The sequence below is a fragment of the Lutjanus erythropterus genome, chromosome 3, assembly GCF_056507025.1.
Source record: "Lutjanus erythropterus isolate fLutEry1 chromosome 3, fLutEry1.hap2, whole genome shotgun sequence".
Lineage (NCBI taxonomy): Eukaryota > Metazoa > Chordata > Actinopteri > Lutjaniformes > Lutjanidae > Lutjanus > Lutjanus erythropterus.
In genome coordinates this window covers 13,380,046-13,405,112 of record NC_139319.1, presented here as the reverse complement: position 1 = coordinate 13,405,112, position 25,067 = coordinate 13,380,046, and the positions used below count along the sequence as shown (strand labels likewise).

Below are 25,067 nucleotides of genomic sequence, written 5' to 3'. Positions count from 1 at the left end.
ACTTTGTAGCTTTTCACTCAGTTTTGCAGCTTGTTTAAAAGCCACATTGTTATCGAAGAAGTGAGCCAATAACTGTTACAGGTACCAAACTCTGTCAATATTGTTTTTGATTAAAGCTGGAAAGGTTACAACACATAGTGGTCGACCACAGTGAGCTGAATCTGTCACCGTTAACTTCTTTCAGGTCGCCAAAAAGCTCCACATCAACAGAAGTGCGTTAAGTTGGCTAGCGTTAGCAATGCTAGCTCAGCTAGCTCACGAGCTATTCGTTAGCCGGCTAATGCTAGGCCCACTTCCACTAGTCTATTACTACAAGATTCTCCTGTTGTGATCTTGCACTTTGTAATTGTATAGTGTATTTACCTCGGAAATGTTGAGATGAACAAAGACAGCAGGCCTCCTCAGCGGTTCCTTTAGGTCGTGTATCCAAACCGAGATATCCTTTGGAGCTTGATGAGGCTCACGCTACAGGGTCCGATGAGGTTAAAGGCTCCTTCTTCGTTTCTTGGTTTCCCACCACCAGCAGCAGCAGCAGCAGTCGGCGTCTGCACCCAACTAAACAGAAGCTAGCACGTTAGCAACACCTGCTAACTAGCCTCTACAGGGCAATTCACAAGCCAAGTTCGTGTACTGTTAGCTGGCTAGTAAACCACCGCTAACGTTAGCTGCTGTGTGTTGGTCGACCCCTGCACTCTGTTACTTTACTGGGCGACATATGATGGCCTCCGACCAATACAAGAGGGAAAATACATCCACTGAGGCCAAACAGCGAGTCAGTTGTGGCTGATTTGCCCGTTCACAGCCTCTTCAACAACCGCCAGGTTTGTTCGTCTCCTGACTCTCCACCGACTGGAGAGAATGGCTGTCGCAACATGATGACGGCAGGTTTTTGTTTGCTAGTGGGCGCCCGAATGTGATGTAACAATATACTCCCTGGATGACATCCATGTGAAAAAAAAAATTATAGTAATCTTTGTGTCTTTTCAGTCGTATTATATGGAGGTTATGTCATCGGCATCTTTAAATTGTAGGGGGAAAAAAAAGAAAATTACACACGTAATTTCAGCAAATTATTTATGTAAAGTTAATATAAAACTTTTTTTTGTATTTTTCAGTAGTTTTTATTTTTAATTTTTGTTTTTTTTAATTCAGGTTGTTTCAGTTAGCTTCTAGAGTGAGTTTGATCGTTTCACTCTAGTTTTTATTGTTTGAAAACGTTTAGTTTTAGTTTAGTGTTTATTAGTTTCAGTTTGATGTTTTTTATGTATATAATATGGGGGTATTTGTCAGGGGCGAGATTTAACGAGTTCAGAACAAGTTTTACAATACAAACACCACAGGTTGTCAACTGACTCACAGTCATATATGTCATAATACGTGCACCAGTGCTTCCTTATGCTTTTGTTGACAGATTTGATTGAAGTGACAAAGACTAAAACTGAAGACAGTTCGTTTTATTTTTATTTCTGTTACATACATTTTTTCACACCTAGTTTTAGTTTTTGTTTAGTTTTATAATAAACTTGGGCAATAACACAAAATTCGCTCCTGAGTATTAGGGTCTTCCTGGGCCAGGATCTATCAATACTGATATTAATACTTTTTATTGTTAAAGGCAGCTAATTTGTTATCATGTAAAGGAGTGAAATATGCCATAATTTACTATATTTTCTCAATATATTAACACCAAAAACATTATTATTATTATTATTATTATTTTGTCTTTTTACCATTCTCCCTACTTAATTGCATGCATGTTTAAACACAATTGATTTTAATGGTAAACAAAGAAAAGTTCATTCTGTAAATGATCACTGCACTCATGCACACAACAGCAACAGAGATGCAAATGTTGCAGCACTAAGAAGAATGTTCAGCTACCTAGGATGTAATCAGATTTGTTTGGTATTGATCCTACTGACTCTAGTATCGATACTCAAATCATGACTTCTTATCAGTAGTATTGATAATCTGATCTGCCCACATTTAGGTTCTGGTTCATGTAAAGGAGGCCTCACTTATATACTGTATACTGTAATTGCTTATAACAAACACATGCAAATTCTCTATTGGTAGAAAAATTACAGGTCATCAAACAATTATTAGCACACGTGTCTATTATCATTAAAAAATCAAATACAAGATTGATAACATGAAGGTGTCGATTTCTAAAGATTTTTGATTTCTTTTATGAGGACTAAATATGTACAAAAACATGTCAGTGGTGCTTGCAGGTGAGATTTGATGGTTTCGCAAGTAGTTTGTCTGAAAAGAAGACAGATAATACATAATCACAATGATTAGTCTTTACACCTAATACAGTATGGATTTTTATTAAATGAGCTCTGATTGTACTTACTTTCCGTTTAGATTTTTGTTTTTACAATAAATTGTACATATATTTTGACAAATAAAGTTTTGGGAAAAACACTTGGGAAGGGAGGGATTCCAAATCCAAATTTGCACGGTGTGTCAGAAATCATACTGGATGAAAACCTAGACCTAATTCTTTCCAGCATATTGAGCCTCATTATTCATAGGCAAAAGAGCAAGTTATTGAGGATTAGGTTGCTGCTGCTGCTGCTGCTGCTGCTGCTGCTGCTCAAGTTGGCCCTGCAGTGCCAGTCATGGTTAGTTTTGGCTCATGGTCATTTTCATGCCCTGTATCTGGATCCTCCAGGGACAGTCTGAAACCCTGAGATATCACTAAGCACCAAACATGTGATCCTGGGAAGTGTGGAATTGAGACTGGCATCTGGTCAATGAAGACTGAAAAGCAGACCCTGGAAACAAAGAACGACTGTAAATATCCTCACTTTGTTACTAAATACTCTCTGTAGCTGTGTGCTTTTATGGAAATTGCTCCTGGAGGCGACTCCTCACAGAAAATCTGAGCTCAAGGCTGCAGTTTTTCACTGGTGTCATCTTTCTACGTGCTGTTTGGTCATTTTGTCAGTGAAACTAAACACTAAAATATTCTGGATAGTCCAGAGTTTTTTGTTTGTTTTTATTCTTGTAAAACATCTGTATGCCCAAGTGTTTACATATGACACCAACAGTGGCCCCCAGTTAAAATAAAGTAATGTCCAGACTTGTTTTCCTTCTAGGACATAAAATCAAATATATATGAAGAGTAGGGGCACTTGGATGCCTCAGTTGGTAGAGCGTGCGCCCCATGTATGGAGGCTGTGCATCCTCTGCAGCGGCCGTGGGTTCAACCCCCGCCCATGGCCCTTTGCTGCGTGTCATTCCCCAACTCCCTCGCCCCATTTCCTGTCACATCTTCAGCTGTCCTGTCATTAAAGGCATAAAAAAATGCCACCCAAAAATGATTATTTCCCTAAATCATGTTGTTTGTGCGCTCAATATATCAATCAAACATCAATAAAGCACATGTTGGGTTGTTTTGCATGGCTGCATTTTGCTGCCATGCCAGAAAAAGAAAAAGAGATCAATATGAATATAACATGAAAAGTCTATGGTTATCACAAAAATATTGTTTAAATTGTCATAACAACATTTCCTCTGTTTTTTAAATTTGATTTTATGTAGAATTTATAAAATGACATCATCACAAATGGTGTGAGATATACATGTATCTCAGTATAATCTGAATGGCCCGGATAACTATCTCTATAGTTAATAACAACAGTTTACAATAATTTGAAAATGTTTTACACTACATCCAGCTGTGAACTTGGAAATTCCAATTTTCCAATTCAAACACCATAATGCATGAGAGCTGCAAGGAGATGAAGAGGGAGACGAGACAGAGGAGACGAGTGGATCTTTCTGTCTGTTTCTCACTGTAACATAGCCCACATCATACTCCTCATGCTGCTCGAAGAAAGCTTTTATATCAGTCAGCGTTTCTGTCCATATTAATTTCACACACCTTCGCTCTCTCTGCTCTGAGTCTGCATCACACTTTTTTTAATCAATAAAAAGCACGAGCGCTGTTGTCTCTCAGGAGTAAACAACACCCATGTTCTCATTCATATGCTGCAAACAGATCCGTTCAGTTCACTATTTATTTAAAAAAAAATATGAGCACATATGATCTTTGGGTGCGTTCATGCACAACACTGCTCCTCATATATTTTCATACACATTATGTTGTGTAACAGAAGTGTTTGGTGTCCCTCACATTTTCCAGGCTGGGAGCTACTGGTCTTTAAGTTGTTTTCTGAAAGCTTTCTCCTTTCCCAGAGAAATAGGCTTCTCACAAGGAAAATAGTTGAATTAAATGTACGTGTTATGAGCTTAAATAAGCTGATCTAACCCTTTAAAAAGCCCATCATGTGTAACTTTTGATTATAAAATGTAAACTGTGTGCTTCAGATACAGAGGACATGGCCTCTGTATCATCAATAACAGCTACAGCTCAGGCTGATCTCTGTTACAGTTTTATCAAATGTTGTCCAAGTGGTGCAAGTCTTTCAAAAGAGGCAGTGGAAAGTTTCACACGGTCGAAATTGCTCATCACGACTCTACAAAGGACCAAACTCCAAACTATTGTGAAGTAAGACTCCCATAATGACACACACTCTCACACATGCACACAAAGATTCCCTGGTGTGAGCTGAGTTTTCCACTCAGAGATTGCCCAAGAACGAGTGAATGCGATGATTGCGACAGACGGACGATGCTCTGTAACATCACAGCTCTTGAAGGCAAACAAACACGGCTGTGAAATGGAGCTGATAGAGTGTGACAGGCAGCAACAGTGCCTGCTGGGTAGACAGTGATTCTGTCTACAGAGCCGGGTAAATTCAAAGAGACGGGTCACTGGAAATATGATGTTATGAATGTGTCCTCTAGGGGATTACATCACATTTCTGCTCACTGTGACAGACGTGCCTTTAATAAAAAGTATAAACACACCTGTCCTCACATACACCGGTAAATATACCTGGTATGAGACAACTTGGTAAACTTGTAATCGGCTGTAAAAGTCTCATACCATATGCTCAGATTTCTTTGTCGTGTTTGGTAAGAAGCTGTTGTATTTACATATAAACCAGTTTATCCAGAATTTGGCACAGTGTGAACAATGCTGCCTGTGCACTCTGTGAGAGAAACCCCACTCCTGCTGCTGTTAGCATCCAAGGTAGTACAGATTTACAGTTTTTCTAATTTCTCAATAAGGTAATATTGTGTTTGTATTAATTTGTAAACAAAGTAATCGAAATAATTTGACCATCTTTCTTTACAGAGCGCAAGGAACTTTACACCAGGCAACAAATAAAAAATTAGGGCCTGTAAATAACTATGCATTCATGTGGTGGTCGAATAATTGGCAAAAATTGGTTGGGAAAATTTGTGTGAATGCCTCCTCAAGTTGACATAACAACTCGGAAAGTCAGTGAAAATTTTGTTATACGACTTGTTGAGCTGCTGTCTGTTGACATGATGGACAAAAGTAAAGTGAAAAAGTAAATGTTGGATTGATTAAACTTTTCGTGTATTGCATATCAATTTTTGTCCTCATTTAATTTGTTCTAGTAGGCCTGTTAGGTTGTAAACTTTAGCTGCTCTCCACGTAGAGTGACCGGGATTAGTTAGAAAAGTTATTTATTAGCATTAACTCTTAATAACAAGTGAGGCAAGGCAATATATTTTAGTGGTTTTAGGGAATGTTCCAGTACAGCAACAAGTTGGGGACAAAATTGCTTTGTAATATAAAGTTCCAAACTGTTTCAGTAAACTTCAATAGCAACATGATGCTAGTCTCAGCAAACTCATCATCAAGACACAAAAACAAGTACAAAAACAATAACCCTACACTTTGTAACATCCGTGTTGTTTCCTCATTGCAACTTTAAAGCTCATTAGCACAAAGTCAAAAGGACGACCTCCTGATGGTAATGAGACCATCTGAGGAGCAAGTGAATGCAACATTATATTTTCTTATTTATCAATTAATCTGCAGATTGATTTCATGATTAATTGACTGATTGTTTGATTAATAAAATGGAAGAGAGGTAGATATTCAGCATGCTGTCACAAGACATAAACAAAGGAGGAACACATTGAGTTGCCTTTAAAGAGTACTCCAGTGATTAAGTATTGCATTTGAGGGAAAGAAGAATGCTGCATTCAGTAATGCAGCATCTTTTGCCAGATCCTCCCTGATGCAGGTAAACGCCCACAGCTTTCGAACTCCATGTCTCCAGGGTCTCTGTCTCCAAGCTAAAGTTAAGGAACAAAAAAGGAGTTCATTCTTTCAAAGCTGAATTCTGAGGTCCTCCAAAGCCACAGAAGACATTAATACAGCTGTCATATGACCTGGGTACATTTCATTATAACTGTACGCATGATTTAAAAAAAAAAAAAAAAAAGCATGCTGACACCCGGTACCTGGGCGCCATATAGCACCTAATACTAGGATGGGTTAAATGCAAACTGAATCTCACTGTATGTTGTGCTTTGTATAACAGTATATGTGACAATAAAATTGACCTTTACCTTTACATGGTACAAACAAACTTGATTGATTTAACTGTTTTCACAGGCTGGGTAATAAACTTAACTAGAAAACTCAACTTGACATATAAAGTCAGTGGAGTACCCCTTAAATGTAATTAATAAGATTATCAAATCAATTTTAAACCTCGCTTGGAGCCAAGACAGGTGTGGTAAAGCATACTTACAGTTCAGCCTTTCATTAGTTGTTTTGGTTCAGACAAGCAAAGAGGCTGCAGTGTTCAATACCTGAAAAGATAAAAGAATGTGAGATGGTCTCTGTTTTTCCAAATTGGATCTTATTTTTGAGGTGATGCAAACATGACAGGGCAAGCCTTTAGGTGTGATGCTTCGATCTTAAATTACTAACGGACAAAAGGCAGGCTTGTTGTACCTGTGTAAACGGTAATTCGGTACTTCCTTATAGGGTTTAGCTGTTGATCATGAAATTCTCAATGTTTAGTCAGCAGCGTCTGAGCAGCCAGACAGCAGTGACGATGCAGACATTGTGCTGTGACAGCCAGAACTGCTGTCTGGAAATCTAATGAGAAAGAGAGCGAAAAGGAGAAAAGAGAAAATGGAGTGAAAGACTTATTTCTCATTTGTATTCATTGGTTTGTGTAGATTGTCCGTCCTTGGTCCCTCAGACCTTCCTCTGGTATGAATTCCATCAGACACAGAGCTCAAAGAGGAACGTGAAGCAAACTCATCAGTAGATTTACAGCAGCAGACATGAAGTCTGAGACAGAGAGTGTGCTGGGAAAGACACACATATCGGACCGATGTAACACACTTAAACCTGCTCTTTTGAATTTAATGTCATTTTTAAAACAACGTGATGAATTTAAATGTGACTTTACATTATTTGATTGCCGGGAAACAACATCAGTTCCACAGAAGCAGAGAAGTGCATGGATGGAATAAGCCATTGATCTTATTTCGCATTTCTCCCCTCAAGAAAAACAAAGAAAAAACAAAACAAAAACAAAACACCTCGGCTCACAGACACGGATATCAGTGCAGGAGAGAGACTCGGGTATTACATAATGTAGGACAAACAAAACTTAACAAAACATCTATACGGCATAAACCCTCTAGCAAGAAAAGTAGAAATATCTAATCCGACACAGGACAGAAAAGGCTCCCATATTCTATAAAATACACTGCCTTTAGAATGTAGCATGTCAAGTAATCTGCAGAAACATGTTCAGGTATGACCTTATGTCACTGTGTTTTAGTTGAGACTGTTAATCATTTCAGAAGTATGGACTTTTCATGAACTTCATAAAGATTTGCTTTATAATCAGTTCAACATCAAGATGCTAACATGCTCACAATACGAAGACGCTGATGTTTAGCAGGTGAAATGTTTACCATCCTCCTCGTCTTACTTTAGTGTGTTAACACGCAGAAAAGGCTCATTAGCCTTAAGTACAGCTGAGGCATAGCTTTGTACCCTGGAACTTTTAGTCCAGGGAAAGGGTCTTCGATCCTGTTGTCTATGTTTGACCGAGGTCTACAGACCCGCAGAAAATTGGACAAATGGGCAAATGGGACTTTTTGGGAGGTAAAATCATATACATAGCAATGCTGTATGTAGACAGTGTATTGACCACTTCGGCCTGTTGCTGCATTACACAAATGCTGCCGCCATATTGGACCTTGATGCAGACCCCGGTCCCCATGTAGGAACACACTGAGTTCCTCCAAAGATTCCTAGTCCCTGAGAAAAGTTCCTGTGGTGGAAACACAGCTTGGGTGGACCAGATTTCATGACAATCCATCCAATATTTGTCAAGACATTCATTCAAAAACACAAATGCCGACCTCATATTGATGCTAAAAGACAAGTTTGGGGATCATCAAAGCCATTAGGATTCATACTCTAGGAACCATGTATGTGCAAAATTTCTTGGCAATGCATCCAATAATTGTTGAGATGTTTCAATTTGAATCAACCAACCGCCATTATCATCCCTAGAGCCACACTGCCGGTATGGATAAAAATGTTCAGACGTCACAATTTTATCAAGATATTTTATTTACCAAACTTCTTCTCAAAGCTTCATTAGCAAAATAACAATACTACAACCTTATATGAAATATTTACAAAAGGCATTCTTTGAAAATAACATCTTTTGGTATATTGTATTCTCATATTTACAGTGCAAGATACTGCAAAATACTGACTGACACGTTTAGAAAGTTGCACTCACATTTAGATCAGTGTGATGGACTGCTTAGATTAAACACTTAATAGAAGCCAAAACTGAAAAATAAAACATCTGAATAGCACACAAAGTATTCAGTCAGACAGTCATTATCTACGGTGAGATGAAAAACTTATCAGTAGCAGCAGCTTTTAGAAAGCTGTTTCAGAAACAAGCAATAATTTATCAAAGTCAGACTCAGAAATAGAATCCAACTGATTTCATACTTTGGGATTTCAGCTTCTGAATAAAAACACTTTCTCTGCAACACCCTAACCAGCTTTGCACAGGCATGAAAAGGAGTGGCCCTCTCTGTCATGCATGCCTACAATCTCCAACAGGATATTTCCCCATTAAAACCTGCAGCTGGAGGGAGTCACATAGTGTAAAACAACAAAGAGGCTTTGAGCTGAAGACAAACCGTCAGCAGAAACTATGAACAGTCATATTTGTGAGGCCAAATGTGCTTTAAGGTGACCACAGTTTACTCTTTAACAGAACAAATATGAGAATGTTTGGTAGCTACAGCACTGTGTTTTATATTTAAACATAATACTTTTCACTCTGGTTGATTTAATTGAGACAGAAAACACTGTGCATTTACATGGTAGTTCAACGATACGATCAAAACAGGAAAAGCATGACATAAACACTGATCACTTTCATAACAAAAAGTCCAACTGTTGCACATCGCAACAAAACTGATCATTTAATTTAAAAAGTCACAAAAATGTTTGTAGGGTTGTGAGATTGTTTCCCGGCAGTCATATGGGTTCCTTTGTCCGGTGTCACAAATGTCGCTGGGTAGAAAGGTCAGAATATTCAAGTTGGCAACTGCGCGTCCTTGCATACCGGGATAGCGTCCTTTGTTAACCTGCAGAAGAAAATCATGGGAGAGAGAGGTGTCAATGTCAGAGACACCGAGGAAAAGAGAGATCTTTCCTCTATAATCTCTGAACTCTGAGTTCAGAGGCTGTCACTGCTGTGTCCTCAGTCAGTGTTAATGTGTTAAAACAACAACAAGTCACACAATAAAAGTCTGTCTGAGAAGGTGTGTCTCTGTAGCGATTCTTTCCATTATGTTGTCAGACACTTAGAGTAACAATCCGAGCTTGTCAGTGGCAAAAACAAGCAATTCTAGTCAGTCACAATTGTCCCCAAGGATTAAATTTCAGCCACAGACGGCCAAGGCGATCTACTCAACCAGTCCCAAAAGTTTTTGTACATATAAATCATTCTGACACCAAAATAAAAATATGGCCCAGGTTAAAAAATGATTTACCCTTTCAAGGTAAAGTCAGTGGGATTTATCCAAGATGTTTCTAAACACATCACAACATCTAATACCAACATTTTGGGTCAGTGAAATGTCCCAGTACAGCAGAATAATGGTAAAAAAAAAATGCAGTGAGTGTTTATATTGTGTTTTTATGTTGCAGATTATACATTTAACTCAAAAATAGCAAAACTATGCATATTACACTGTACAGTTTGACACAAAGCTGGCCTACAGCAGAGAAACATATAACAGTGTGTGGAGCTGAAACAGCCTGTTAACTCGTCAACAGCAAACCATAAGCAAACTATCAAACAAACAATAAAACTCGCTTGCACTACATGCACTTCACACCACAGGACAGGTGGAATAGTTTGAAGTATTTAAGTCCTTAATATCCAAACAGAGCCTGATGTGTGATGGACTTCAGACTGCTGCGGGTTTTGCTTTGTCCAAAATGTGCGTGAAGTGAGATAGATTCCAGATGAGGAGACAGAAATTAGACGTGAACATCCTGGAGTCACCACTAGGGGGAGGCTTTTTCACAGAAGGTATGTCCAGTAAATTTCTTTCACATTTACTGACTGTTCTCAATCACAAAGGACATTGGACAAACTCAAGAATAAATAGGTCCAGCAACAAAACTAACAAGGACACAACCTACACTTTTACTTGAGATCAATGTAAGCTGAGCAGAGCACAGCGATGTCCCAAATACAAATCAAACAGTGTTATGTCACAAAGTGTTGGCCAACTCATGAGGTTTTTAAACATTTACTAGCAGACTTATACACTGACATTTATTATTTGCTATGTGAATTAGTTATAAGTCTTGATAACTGTTATTTATCACTATAATAATCAACAGTAGCATTGGTCTAATGTATGCAGCTGGTGCTTCTTCTTTTTTTTTTAGATTATTTTTTGGACTTTTTGCCTTTATTTTGGACAGGGGCTGCTGAAGATATGACAGGAAAGGGGGCAGAGAGAGGGGGAATTACATGCAGCAAATGGGCCACAGGCGGGAATTGAACCAGCAACTGCTGCTGAGGACCAACAGCCTCAGTACATGGGGCAACCCTGATTGATGCTTCTTAAGTTGCCACTAGCACTTGTGCTCAGTTCACTGTCATCCACTTTGTTTTCAACACAGCTGCTTGAAATATTCTCCTCCTGATCTGTACTTCTTTTCCAAATAGTTACAGATTTGAGCCATGGCTGCAGTGTTTTTGAACCATTATTTTTCAGTATCTACATTTTACCTCCACTTATTATCTTATCATCACAGTTTAGCTCGTAACCGATGCTAATCATGGATGCCATACAGTATGTGCACACTACCTGCACGATCGTAATTATGAAGTAGACTGATATTGATACATAAATACAGGAAAGAGAAAACTTATTTTAATAGTATTCTCATATTTTATGTCGCTTAATTGGAATTTGTCTTGTATTTTGACCTATAATATGTTTTTAAATGAATTTATTTCATTTAGAAAAATATTTCTGACATTCCTTCATGTACCACTAGAGGGAGCTCACATACCACCAATAGTGCGCATACCACAGTTTGAGAATCTAAGGGTTACATGATTGTGTGGCGAGTATGACGGTTCACTCATGATAACAAACCATCAGTTATCACCCAACTCTGCAGGTTTTAGCATCTTTCAGCTAATTTTTCCTGTTTTGGTTCACTCTCACTGTCTTGTCAACCTCATTTCCAGCTGCAGCAGACAGCTGTATTTAGCAAAAAAAAGCTCAGATAAATCCGCCACATATCACCTGCCCTGCACTAAACAGCAGACAGACAAAGTTAGTAACTAGCTACTGAGGATAGTGGCATACTTAGCAGCTAAAACATTTCCCCCAGGAGCTAAACAGAGCTAAAAGGAGAGTTTATACTGGCCGTACATTCATCATGTTGACAGAAACACACTAAAATTAATGCTACTTTTGCTCGGTTCAAACTAAGTTACTGGTAGGTTTCAAAACTTGCCTTGTAAGCAGTCTCAAAAACATTGTGTATGTTTTCTTACTTTAATTTGATCGTCTGTTGCGTTTAAGTTTCTATGGAATTTCTCAGGTCTGACAGACAGGACACAGCTGCTGCAGAAGGTGGCATCACATTGTGCAACCACAGCAGCCGTAACATTACATTTACTTCTGTTTTGAGGCCTCTTGAGTAACATCATGTGTACAGAGTGCCTCTGTGCTGAATGAAAATACCCTCTAACCCTTGCACAGCTTTGGAAATAAAATCCTGAGAAAAAGCACTGTGTGAATGACATTGGTCAACAATTCGCTGAGTGGACCTTGACCTCGCCTTCCCAGCCCTTCCAGTAAGGAGACTATCCCGGGGTTAAGTTGCGCCACACTTCCATGCATGCCTGTTGTAATCACTAACAGATGTTAGGAGTGTTTGTGCTTTCAAACAGTACCATGTGTAATGATGAAAGGGTCACAGTTCATCAGTCACAGCTATACTGAAACCAGCTGGTGCATCAAAACAAACAGAGGCTGGCAGAGAGAAGGAAACTGTTTGGAAAGTCGACTCTTGTTCTGTGTTGTGTTAGCGTTATTGTGTAAAGGCTGTGTGTAATAGGTTAGTCGTAATGTCTCAATGTTTATACCGCAGGCAATTAGATAATTACATTATTATTCACGATGAGATAGGTCATTAGGTTGTATTCACACCTGCAGGAGTGTTGTGTAATAATTAATTGCTCGTGCAGTGACACACTGCTGCTGGCTGTGGCACAGTGACTGTATGATTTAGTCATCGTTGCCAAAAGTCTCAAAGTTCACAGAAGAGCAGGAGAGGAAATATTTATAGCAAGTTCAGCTAATAAATACCTTCTCCACCTTTATGCATTTATATTTGTTTTGATATCTATAATCAACTTTTTAGAGTTGAATACATTAAAAAAAACAGGCATTTTCAGGAACATTATTACTAAAATGTGCCAGGAGAATAGCTCTCTGATCATATCAAGAAACTAAATAAAACAAATATTGAATAAGTGTAAATTACACTCACCATAAATAGATTCATGGGAGTTTAGAGTCCTCTGTAGTTTCACCTAGAACAAACAAACCAATGAGCAAACATGTGAAATAATTACTAAACCCTTAGTGATCTTATCTTTTATGCATGGAAATGTTGCAACTTAATTTCCAAAAGTAATAAAGAACTAAGAGATATATGGTATTTGCAAAAATGATTATAAACTGACATCAGGAAAAGACAGTGACGTTGGGCTCAGAATTAACATGAGCAGCAGTGACCTCTGCTGGAAAAACTCTCACCTACTCTTATTAGAAATGTTTCCCTGTATTCCCATTTTTTATTTTTTTCCCCCTCTGATTTCCATCTCAGTGCAGACAATCACAAAAGGTGTAATTTAGAAATTCAATAAGAACAAATGTACAATGGGGAACATTTTGGCAATGATAATTATAATTTAGCCATATGTCACGCCCCACAACCACGCCCCTCTTTGAGTGAAAACAAGCACTGTAAAAGCAGCCAGTCAGTATGTTTGTCAGTGGCAAACTCTTCATCATAGGTTAGTTAATGAGGATATTAAATAAATGACAGGTGTACCTACTGCGCCTGTAGGTCAAAGTGAATCAGAAAAGAGTTTTAGTAATGGTCTAACTAAAGTTGAACACTATCAATACAGCAAAAATAAAGTGTCTTAACTTTATAAAAAGTGAAAAATGTCTACATTTCCTGAAGATTTAATAATCCAGTTGTACATCAGGTTTGTCCACTCTGATAGAGGCAGACTGAAAGAACCCAAGTTTCATTCACTTTTTCCACATAACAACACTGACTGTCGATTGGCAAACAAATGGCATATTTATTTGCCTGACCGACCATTTCACCATTTCCCGATTTCGCTCTGTGCTCCAGTAACAGTTGAGGAGTGGAGGAGCCTCTGCCAACTCTCCATTCCTGTTTCCTATGAAGATATGTTATGTCCTTGGCTCGTCTAAGAGAGACACATAGGCTATATAGTCACATTTAAAGTTAGCTGATGTTAGCAAAATGCTGGCTAACAAGGTAGCTAATGGTTGATGTAAATTACCTAGCTAGTTAGCTAGCTTTTTCTAACATTAGGTATCAGACGTAACTAGCTAGCAAACAATTCAAGTAGATTAACCAGCTAGTAAGCTACTGTTTTACTATAAAGGGAAACACCAATTAACTACCTTGCTATCGCCTGACTAGCTAGTTAGTTAGCTTGTGTTTTACTAATGCTAACTTAAGATGTGACTATATGTCACTTTTGCAGGTCCCTCAGCAACACCTGTGAACCATCTTCAAAATGTTCTTTTCTTCTGGTTTTCTTATCGAAGCATATCGAAGTACAGGAAACAAGAAAGGGTAAAGTTGAGGTTCCAAAAGGGTCTTAGGGATCTATGAAGGGTCAGCTGACAAATGCATAACAATGCTATATGTTATGTTATGATTTCCTCACTCTACATGAAGTTGGAAACAAAAAGACAAGGAAAATAATAAATGTTGGCTTTACCAAAACATTTTGAAATGCAAAGGAGAGGCATGTGTGGAGTTACTCACAATCAACAGCTTAAAATGAACAAATTGGACAGATTTCTCCAAACAAAGCATTTGTAACATCAGGGTATGTCGACAAACATATGCTGTGCAAAGAAAAGACTTCAACTGACAGTGTTTGTCAGTCGTGTTTGTTTGTGTAGCATTTGAATTGTTTGTCTGTTTCTTGGTGACAAACGTGTTCATAGCTAGTTAGCATTACTTGTCAGTGTTAGCTGTGATCTTGCTAACTACACTTGGCATTCTGACTGCTATGTTTCAGCAAATTACAGCTCTTGATATAAGTAATGAATGACTGCTACGCGTGATATCATTTCTTTATAGCATTTCTCAGGAAATCCCCTCAGATTGACGTCTTCTCTGCAAAAAAAAAAAAAAAAAACTTTTTTTTTGTTTTTGACTTTGATGTTTGAGGCGCCTATTTTTATAACATCACTGACTCATGGTTTCAGATATGCTATATTTTTACTGAAAGACACCCACCATCTTTTTTCATCCATTGGTCCAACTCGTGCATTTCTAGCTCCAGGACAGAGGGCACATCTTCTTCAAACATGGGCCTGAAGAGTGCAAAAAAAGAAAACTGTTTTGAAAATCAAAGACATAAAGCAAGGTCAACAAACTAACTTTAAATTGTCTGATGCTGACTGAAAATGCGGCCGTGTTTTCCGTGTTCATGAGAAGTGTCCACATGAACACCCACCTCTTGTGGCATTCATAAGCTCTGAAGTGGGGAAATTTTCTAACACTCCATGATCAAGAGTTGTGTGTTTGCTGACATCTGTCAGAAATGGCGGAGGCCAGGGAAATGCGTTTTTCGGTGGATGGTGAGTCATACTGTGCATCAAATATATTGTAAAATTAGTTATACAGTTTGTCTTAATAATTCTGTAATATGTATGAAGAAAATTGGACTTAACCACTTGAATGTAAAGCATTTTGGGTACACAAGTTCTCATTGTATCTACAAGCTAACAAGGCAGCATGACACCGGCAGTTAGTTCCAGTTGAATGTTGCTATTAGCAACTACTGGCAGAGTTCCAGAGCAGTTACATCCACCATGTTGATCAGATCTATGACCAAACAAATAACAACAGGCATCTTTTATCTACTTTCCAAATACCTTTGTGTGAGTATTATTTTCAGGTAATTTTTTCAGTCACAGTGTTGTGTTAATTTCTTATTTGTTGATGTTTCTGCCAACAGTTTGCTGCTAAGCTAGCTGTTAGCTGTTTGAGGCTAATGTGTTGCTAATACAACACTGTTCATGCAGTTTACTCTTTTTACTTTTACTTTTGTGGACTATGTGTTCATGTTTATTATTTTATGATGACCTAGTGTTAATCTTTTATTGACGAGACCATGTATCATTACTGTACAAATTCAACTTCACTGATCTATAATCTCATCAGGTTTGTTGTGTTTCATTTAATAGGGAATGGGGATGTGAGGTCACTAACGGCGAGTTGGTGATTCTTGGAGAATTATTACTGTGACCTGTACACTGTTACCATTCATCCAGCTAGGGAGCCTCAACCAGTTCAACTCTGTGCAATATGGTTGAACTTCACTTTCAACATTGATTAACACTGCTGTATAGTGCATTGGTTCTCAACCTTGGGTCCGGGCCCCCCTTGAAATGCCAGAAATCACAGGCTGTCCCCAAGACTTTGTCTGCTCTGAGGTCGTCAGAATCAGATTTGCGCATGTTAACTAAAAGGAAAAAAGGTTGGGAACCACTGGTATAGTGGGCCATTTAGTCCCATTATATTTGAAAGAAGGCAAACGAGGGAAAAACTATGTATTTTTTTAACCTTGGGGGTGAATGTCCCTTTAAAGTAAATGGTGTGCTGTGACTAACAACAAACTCAAACATCACAGTGGAAACAAATGCAGCAGGTATGTAAGAAATAAGTAATGTCTATATTACCCTGTTTTTTTCCAAGTCGCTATAACGAAAATAAGCCTATTGAAATATATCCAGACACAGTGAATATTATCATTATGCTGTCTGTGCTCTCTGGGTCCCATTCTAGTTAGAACTTAAAAGTGCTTTTGCTCTCTGCATAGCAAGACAGTGCCGCTGTAATAGAGATCTATCTACAAGATGTGCCTTTAACATAACTCTCACTTTCATATGCATATGAAACCCAAACCGCATTTGCATAAAGATTTCAAACAGGAAACTACACATTGAGAAACTCATACTAATCACTGGACATGAAGATACTGCAAATTTCTTTCAAATGAAACATGTTACGTTGTCCCCAACAGGCCTTCAAATTAACAGCTGTAGGCAAAAACAATTAAATTCTCAATACTTACATCGGCACCTTTTCTGTGCTGGTCCCATCTAAATATGGATCCTCTTTTCTGAGCTCTATGAGAAGAGAACATGCCTCAGTCATCCTTATTGTGATAAATGCAAATAGCATGACAGTAACTGAACACAGTCCATTTTACTTTAAAAGATCCAAACCTATTTAGATCAAATAGCAGCTGAGCTTTTTAATAGGTTGGTTACATCTTCAGGATAATACTCAGATCTCACTATGAACAGATGCCACTATATTTTACTTTTGGTAGAAAATAGCTCCAATCGCTGTCAATACTTTAAAAATGAAAACAAAATTACATCTGCCCCTACTGCAAACCAAAACCATCTGCATTGGTCATCAGGCGTAAGTGGGAAAAGATGTTTTGTTTTCTGTTTATTGGCTTTCTGTGATTTGGGTGAACTGACCCTTTAAAGTGTTCCTTTACAAACCTTGATCGCTTGCTTTTTGGTTCCACCTGCGGTTGATGAAAATACCGCACACTATCATGGCGATGATCAACACCACCAGCACCACGGGGATCAGGATGATGACGGGACTCAAACCCTCGCCGTCTCCCGGTGGAGGGACGCTTGGAATCACAGGGTTCGGGTTTGCTGTCGCTTCTGCAATCACTGCAGACGGAAGGCAACAATTAACAATCATCAGTCTTTAGATTGTGCTGTTGTTCTTGTCCTCCTGTCATTTAGTCAAAACGACTTTTACATTTACAGAAATTTAAACACATATCAGCACTGTGCTGGGGTGTTAGGTCATACCCTCAAGGCCGTTTCCTGAGCCTCCATTATTTGTGGTCACGACAACTGGAAACAACAGCGGAGGAAATAATTAGAGGATTTTATTAAAATGTTTCATTGAGGACTGACTAACTGTTATTTTCTTCTTTGCACTAGATGGTGCCAAGAAGTGACATGAAATTGATAATATCAAATGCTGAACAACTGAACAGTAAATCGTTTGTGAATCACTTATCCTCAGGGTGGACACAGACAAATAAAAGCTGTTGTCAACTGACCTGGATCCTCTTTTGGGCCAGTGGTTTCAGGATCAGCTGTGGATGGATCTACAAACAGAGAGTCCGACGTTACCAAGCCAACGCCTACAGTGAGTAACAGTCATGAGCTTGTTTGTGGCACTTCATTATACATGGCCAAAAGTATGTGGACACCGGAGTGTTGCACGTGATTATGTGTTTGTTGAACATCTCATTCTAAAACTAATAAAACTGTTATGTTTCCACACTTTTGGGAAGTGTTTCCCCAAGGGCTTGGTTCAGTTAAGTTAAAAGAAATAAACTTATAGAACACTTTCTAACCAGAATGAGGATCAAATAGTGTAGAGAAATATACAACAAAATTCCAAAATCAAAAGTTAAGTAAGTTTAGTTGCACAAAAGGAACCAAAGTTAAGAAGAAACACTACAGTACTACTTTTTCATAGTTCTAAGTAGAGAAGCAATACTGAGGTCTGAGGGGCTCAAAAGATCAGGGGCCCTCCCGTCGCTCAAAGAAATTCACTTGGTAGAGTGTGTTCCTCTTGTACTGAGGGACGAGTCCTTATTGCAGTAAACTGAGGTCAATTCCATCCTGTGACCCTGTGCTGCATGCTGTACCCTCTGTCTCCCACCTGTCCTGTCTATCTTCACCTGTCCTGTCAATAAAGGCCCCAAAAAATCTTTAAAAAAAAAAAAGAGAAACACAAATCAACAACAAAAAAACACATAACAATGACAAGGAGGGTCAAAATGCCCACAAAGATACCAAAACAACGACAAAGAGAAACAAAATGACCACAAGGAGACACCACATGACTACATAGAAGCACATAATAACCACGGGGACAGGCAAAAGGACCACAAAGAGAGACAAAATAACTACAAAGAGACCAAAACAAAGTACTCAACCTCAGTACTTGAGTCAAAGTATAGATACTCCTGGTCAAATATTACTCAACTACAAGTGAAAGTTGCGCAGGCAACATTTTACTCGAGTTAAAGTACTAGAGTGCTTTTAAAAATACTTAAGTATTCAAAAGTACAAATTACAAAGTATACACAAAGCCTATAGAAACACCTCGAAACCTCCCTCCCCCTGAGAGCAGCAGGGTTTTTTTTTCTCCCCACACATTAACAACAGGGAGTTGCAAGGTTTACTGTGCAGTACAGTCTGCTTTCACGAACTCGCCGTTCTGTTGAACCGCTTGGCTAACACAGAAACGCAGCGTGTGACCAATTGCATTTTAGAAAAGAAAAAAAACGGCAACAAAGCTAGGCTTAGCCTAAAAGTAACGATTTCCTAGAAATGTAGTGGAGTCAAAAGTATAATATTTGTCGTATAGTGGAGTGTATATAGTATATATATATAGTATATAGAAATATAGAGGAGTGAAAGTCATAAGTTTCCAAAAAAAAGTAAAGTACAGATACTCAAAAAAATGTACTCAAGTACAGTACTCAAATTGTTAATGTCCACCACTGAAAGAGAGACAAAATGACCACAGAGACACTAAACTACAGAAAGATGATCAACAGCTTCTACTTCAGTGCAAGACGTCCCATAGAAGAAGCATTTTAACATCAAAAGTGGTCTATTTGCAGAAAAATGTGACTGATATATTATTACATTTGACACTATTTAAGTGTTAATACTGGTGTGTCTGTGGAAGAAGCACTTTACCGTTGTAACTGAGGTGGAGCTATTTTTGACTATTTTAGAAACAAATGAGTAGTTAGGTCACCAGATAAATCTGTGGTGTTGTGAGATGTTTAATGGGAGAGGAAAGAAGAAATCTTGAATCTCTTTTTTTTATTAACTAAATTTTTTTTACATGGAAAATAGAATTTAGAGAAAATATGAATAACAGGAAAAATAAAACATGAAAGCTACAGCTCAGAGGCTAGTCTGTGCAGGCAAGTCAAGTCTTTCTGCAGCAGTGTTAGAAAACCATTTCGTTATGGACCCCGCTTTGAAAACATGTTGAAACAAGAAAGGGCCTTCCCCTAATTTCTGCCACGAGGATGGAAGATCAGTATTGCCTACAACAATGTGCAGACAGTTCAGTCTACGTGTTCAAAACCATTATGGCCTGTGTTTTCACAGTGCAAAGACAGAGACAGAGTGCTGATACGCCGCTCTTTCCTGGACTCGGTCTTATGGTTAAAAGGCAAACTCTTAAATACTCGATTAAAGTCTGTTATTTCTTTATAGCAAACGGTTGCTATGTATAACAGGCCGTTGCTATGGCGAACAGACTGTTGTCATGCACACAGTTCTGACCATAGATTTTAGAGGAGCAATAAGATTTTTAAATCCGTGACATCATTTCTAACATTAAAATCGTGAGCCAGATTATTGACTCTTTTGGTACATAACCATGTAACATGTGGGACAATGTACAGTGAGCAGGTCACTTTTGCAAGATACAGCCATTCATCATTTTAAAATTGATATTTTGTGTCACATAAATGCGTGCCAAATATTTTTCGGGGGGCTAAGCAGCCATGTAATAAGCAGGCCGGTATTGTAAAATAAACCCCTTTAGGATTATTCAAGACCTGCATCATCCTGTCAGGATTTATTTCACAATAATGACCTGTTCACTGTACATTATCCCTTACTTGTTACTTTTTTCCAGAAACAGGTAGTGTAAGGGATTACAATTTCCAAAACAGCAATTGCATTACAGTTACAATTTCAGGTAACTCTGAGGTACTGAGTTACTTGGGTAGGCTGTCTTATGATGATGTATGTATGCGGCGGATCAGGGCAGGTCATGTCAGCTGCCGGCCAAAAAGCTTAATAAAGGATGGAGAATGAGGAAAGAAAATTTGCAAAAATGTTCCACATTATCATGATTTTGAGTTTGTTTGGCTCCTTCAGACAGAATATGTGGTGAAGGCTAATCTGAAGGTCAGACTCAGAGAAGTCGACATCAGTGAATCAGCAGTCCAACTTTTGAGTGCAAAAAGTTACAAAATAAATATAGCAATATAATGATAATATAACTAATTACTTTTTATATCAAGTAATAAGTAAGGCAATATTATTATGTTCTAAAGGAGCAGTAAGTAAAAAGTAACTTATTACACTTCCTTAGTAAGTCGCTCAACACTGTCTATAACTACAGCATCCCCAGTTTGGGACGATTGTTACGTGTCATACCGCGCTCTTTCTCCGTCTTTCAATCTTGACCAACTACTGTGTCACATATCTAACAAGATAAGAGAAAAGAAAGAAACTGTCAAAACCTTTTACCATGGTGGATTCAAGTCGGTTTTCAAAGGATCTGGACAAAAGCAGTGTTGGTCAGTGTGTTTGCTTCTCAATCTACTGTTATCTTTAGATGGTTGTAGAATCTCATATCTGTTTATGCATCATAACTGGATAATGTGTGTGTACTTTTATACCATGTAACCCTCTTGACCGGATGTCTCAATGAGACTTTTACCGGGTCAAATAAAGGAAATTAAAATGATTTGGAACCAACAGATGTAGTTCAGCAATGAAAAACAGCCCCACACGAAACACCTGTCCACATACTTTTGACCACATAGTGAATTATTAATTCTGGAATTTCTGTTATTATTAATGTCTCACCTGAGGTCTCTGTAAGATCATCTCCTAAAGGACCTGGACCTGGATATTCATCTGGATATGGATCTAGACCTGGTACTGGCCCTGGTTCAGTTTCTGTTTCTGGTAGAGTTTGTGGTTCTGTTACTGGGTTCTCTTCCACTGCTCCACCCGTCGAATCTTCATCTTGGCATAACACTGCAATTCAACACCACTCATTACTTTACATCACTGCACTGTCACAGTATTAAGAAGGATAGAGTGGAAAGGCTAGAGAGGGTTTGTAACCAGGGAAACCGATATCTGGAACTGATATACATTTGAAGTAAAATTAAAAATCTTGGTATCAAAATGTAAAATAATAAGAATAACAGTACAAAACAATGTTGAAATGCTTTTAAGCATCTGTTAAAGTAAAATATAACTTTTCAACATAATCTCCTCTTTTTAAAAGATTGTCAGTGATTTCTTACAGCTCATAAACTGACACTTAATCACTCTGTGAACATTAGGCGTTAATTGTAAATGTGAAACTGGCAAACAAAAACACACAATTTGTATTGAAATGGAAATTTCAAAATAGAGCATGCTGACTGCAGTGCTGTTGTCAGAGAAGCCAGTATTTCAACTTAACATGTTTCATTATTCACTGATTAGATATCACGATCATTTTTTAATTTAGTACTGTTAATACACTACATATTTATCCTTTAAAGGACCAGTGTGTAGGATGTAGTGGCATGTAGCAGTGAGGGCTGCAGTGGAAGAAGACCCACACTCTCTGTATGCATAAATGGCTCATTCTATGGTAAGAAAAACACACCGATTCATATTTTCAGGTGATTATAAACCAATTAACACAAACTGAATGAATATTGCATTCCATTTCTGCCATAATCTTACACGTGGGACCTCAAAGGTAACACGTGTGCAGCATTTGCAGTAAAGTCAAAGTGAAACACACAAGAGGATGAAGACAGTTGTTTCTGCAGGGAGCCTGGTTTCAAAAACAGCATCAGCAGCCAAACAGAGTAACTGTCAGAAAGAGATGAATCACGCAGGAACTAATAACTTCCGTGTGCATGATTTCAACTTGTTACAAAAATATGACCTGTTGCAAAATCCACCTATTGGACAATGAGGAATAGGTGGAGACATATTGAGCAACATGTTCCCGACAGAGCTTTGTCATGTTGTACATAATTTCACTTAGTGAGAAAATATTTCTCTTGCTCAAGAAAAGTTTTTAAGCAAAAGAGGAATGTCAGATTGTGAAAAGCTAATAGACTCTGGTGCACAATGTACTATTTATCTTAATTTTAGCTTTGTCTTGCTTTTGTTTAGCATGTACTGTTTGGTTTTCTGTTGTTATACGGCCACTGGGTATCCTACTTTATAAACCCTGTTTTTTTAAAATTAAGTTATTATTACTACTGTTTTCAAAAGTAACTTTAACTATAAATCTCAGAGAACAATTCAATTTGAAATTCAGGAAAGATTAAGTTTCTAAACATGGCACCGTTTTACCAAAAAGTGGATTGATGTAAGACGAGACCAAAATAGAACACAAAATTTTAGTGCTTTGGGTACTTAAGTTGTGTTTTTAGTCTGTCCAAAAGTTCTTAAATTTTTTCAGTTAGAATAATACTTAACCTTTAATTCTGTCATTTAGTTACACCCGCAATCACAAACTCAGAAAAGTAAACTAAAGCACAAAAGAGAAATCAGGGAGGAGACGGCAGCATGGAAAGTGCTGCTGTGTCTTAATTCGGAGAGTAAAAAATCATCCACTCCTACCTGTCGCGGTCAGAGAACTCAGTAGTAGTAGAAGAAGAAGAAGAAGAAGACGAGGGGTCTTCAGCTGGGGGCTTCTCATGCTACCAGGCCAGGAGACAGACATAGTGCCATTGTGTGCCTGCTTCCTCCTGTACTGTCACGGCATCACACTTCCTGATCAGACTTAACATGTTAAATGGAAGGAAAAGAAAAAAAAAAGACTCTCACTCACTCACACACACACACACACACACACACACACACACACACACACACACACACACACACACACACCCTGAGACTCAGTCAGATAACTCACTCGGATGTGATGCAATCATCAGTGTGCTTGTCGCCACAAGTCTGACGGCTCCTCAGCAGCAGCACAGTCACATTCCTGGTGGGTAGGTATGCAGGCCTACAGAGTGAGTGCCGGGGGAAGCTGAACAAACTTTAAAGGAAGGGAAAAAAAAACTATCTGTAAGAACTCAGAGAATGCCAGCTGCTCGGTTATCTCCTGAAAACACTGAGAAAAAAAACACTGCTGCTTAAAATAAAACAACTCCAAGGTTGTTAAGTTCACAGTATATTTGTTTGTTGCCCTATTTTTCTGATCATAAGTCCCTCTTTGTTGCAGAATAGGGATCCTGAATATGAGGGAGGGTCATGCAGTTATGATTATCTATGGGGAAGAAGGCTGAAGGGCTGCTATAAACAGAGCTCCACAATCTCTTCTTCATCTACCAACAGAAACAGGTTCCAACGTGACGACCGGGGTTTGCGATTTCTGTCAACTGTGACTGTTATCAATTCATCACAACTGGCATGAAATTGGACGTTCATTGCCACTTCCTCTGTGAACAAGTTAGAGTTCTCAGAAGCCTCAAGAAGGTTAGGCAATATTTAGTAATTCTTGCAAGAGCCGAATCAGGCTAAAGGGTAAAGTCACCCAGGACACTGTGACTCTGTGAGCCCAAAAATCATTTTTTCCTCTTGCCTGTAGTGATATTGATCCAACTAGATAGTTTTGGTGTGATTTTCACAGTTCTGGAAATACCAGCTGTAGAGATTTCTGCATCTAATGAGACAAAATGGCCTGTGGTGTGTTTTCTATGGTAGAAAGAAAATAGTTCCAACATGAAAAATGATCCTAAGCAACTGTGTCATGATTTCTGGAAAGTGACACTGGTGTTTAGTTTTGCATGTATTTTTGTCAGTGCTTTGAGCACCAAAAGCTGAGCGCCACTTAGTCCCATCATATTCAAGAGAAGGCGAACATCTCTACTGTGGCCGACATCTCAAAACCTCTGCAGCTCACACCAAAACTATCTAGATGGATAAAGAGCGCTACAGGTAAGTGTAAAAATGTGTATTTTTGATTCTGGGGTGAACTGTCCCTTTAACAACAGCATGTCGACATGTTTACCATGACAATGCTAACATGCTCATATTAAGCAAGTATAACGTTTACAGTGATGGGGAAGCTACTTTGAAAGCATAGTTTTGCAAGCTGCTTCACAGTTGAAGAAGCAAAGCTGCTCTGGGAGGCAATCAAACAAATACAACAACAGAAAAAACATAAAATTATAATAATAATAATAATAATAATAATAATAATAATAATAATAATAAAATATTCACAGGGTAAGCATTGGCATTACCTATCATAATGCGCATTCATGTATCACTGTATCAATCATATTTATATGGTAAGTATAATTATCATCATTATTATTAGATGATGTGTTTGAGTTTATTCGAAGAAGTGCCCACTTGTTCACAGCTCATACATAAACAAAAAACACCAAAATACCTCACTATTAATGGGAAAGTGCGAGGAATGTTAG

At 38.3% G+C, this 25,067-nt stretch overlaps 2 protein-coding genes across 3 annotated transcripts in view; both read right to left on the bottom strand.

Annotated features, from left to right (window-relative positions):
• Positions 1-866, bottom strand: part of fbxw7 (F-box and WD repeat domain containing 7) — a 159,564-nt gene extending 158,698 nt beyond the window's left edge. For both annotated transcript variants that reach the window (XM_084715114.1, XM_084715115.1), the window contains exon 1: positions 364-866. The gene's annotated coding sequence lies outside the window, so the exon portion shown is untranslated. The remainder of the gene's footprint in view (positions 1-363) is intronic.
• A 7,622-nt stretch (positions 867-8,488) lies between these two features.
• On the bottom strand, positions 8,489-23,347 carry tmem154 (transmembrane protein 154). Its single transcript, XM_084714449.1, has 9 exons — positions 23,245-23,347; positions 21,472-21,645; positions 17,892-17,975; positions 17,635-17,679; positions 17,308-17,490; positions 16,866-16,920; positions 15,023-15,099; positions 12,995-13,037; positions 8,489-9,549 (listed from the first exon to the last, which is right to left on the bottom strand). The coding sequence occupies exons 1-8, from the start codon at positions 23,345-23,347 to the stop codon at positions 13,006-13,008; spliced, it is 753 nt and encodes a 250-aa protein (XP_084570575.1). The 3' UTR covers positions 8,489-9,549; positions 12,995-13,005.
• Positions 23,348-25,067: the final 1,720 nt, after the last annotated feature.

What these genes read in the sequence shown, in the direction of transcription:
- tmem154 (XM_084714449.1), bottom strand. Translation starts at nt 23,347, where the DNA reads ATGTCTGTCTCCTGGCCTGGTAGCATGAGAAGCCCCCAGCTGAAGACC. An exon ending in GAGTTCTCTGACCGCGACAG is followed by an intron (nt 21,646 to 23,244) that starts GTAGGAGTGGAT and finishes GTTGAATTGCAG; the next exon opens with TGTTATGCCAAGATGAAGAT. An exon ending in TGGCCCAAAAGAGGATCCAG is followed by an intron (nt 17,680 to 17,891) that starts GTCAGTTGACAA and finishes TGTTGTTTCCAG; the next exon opens with TTGTCGTGACCACAAATAAT.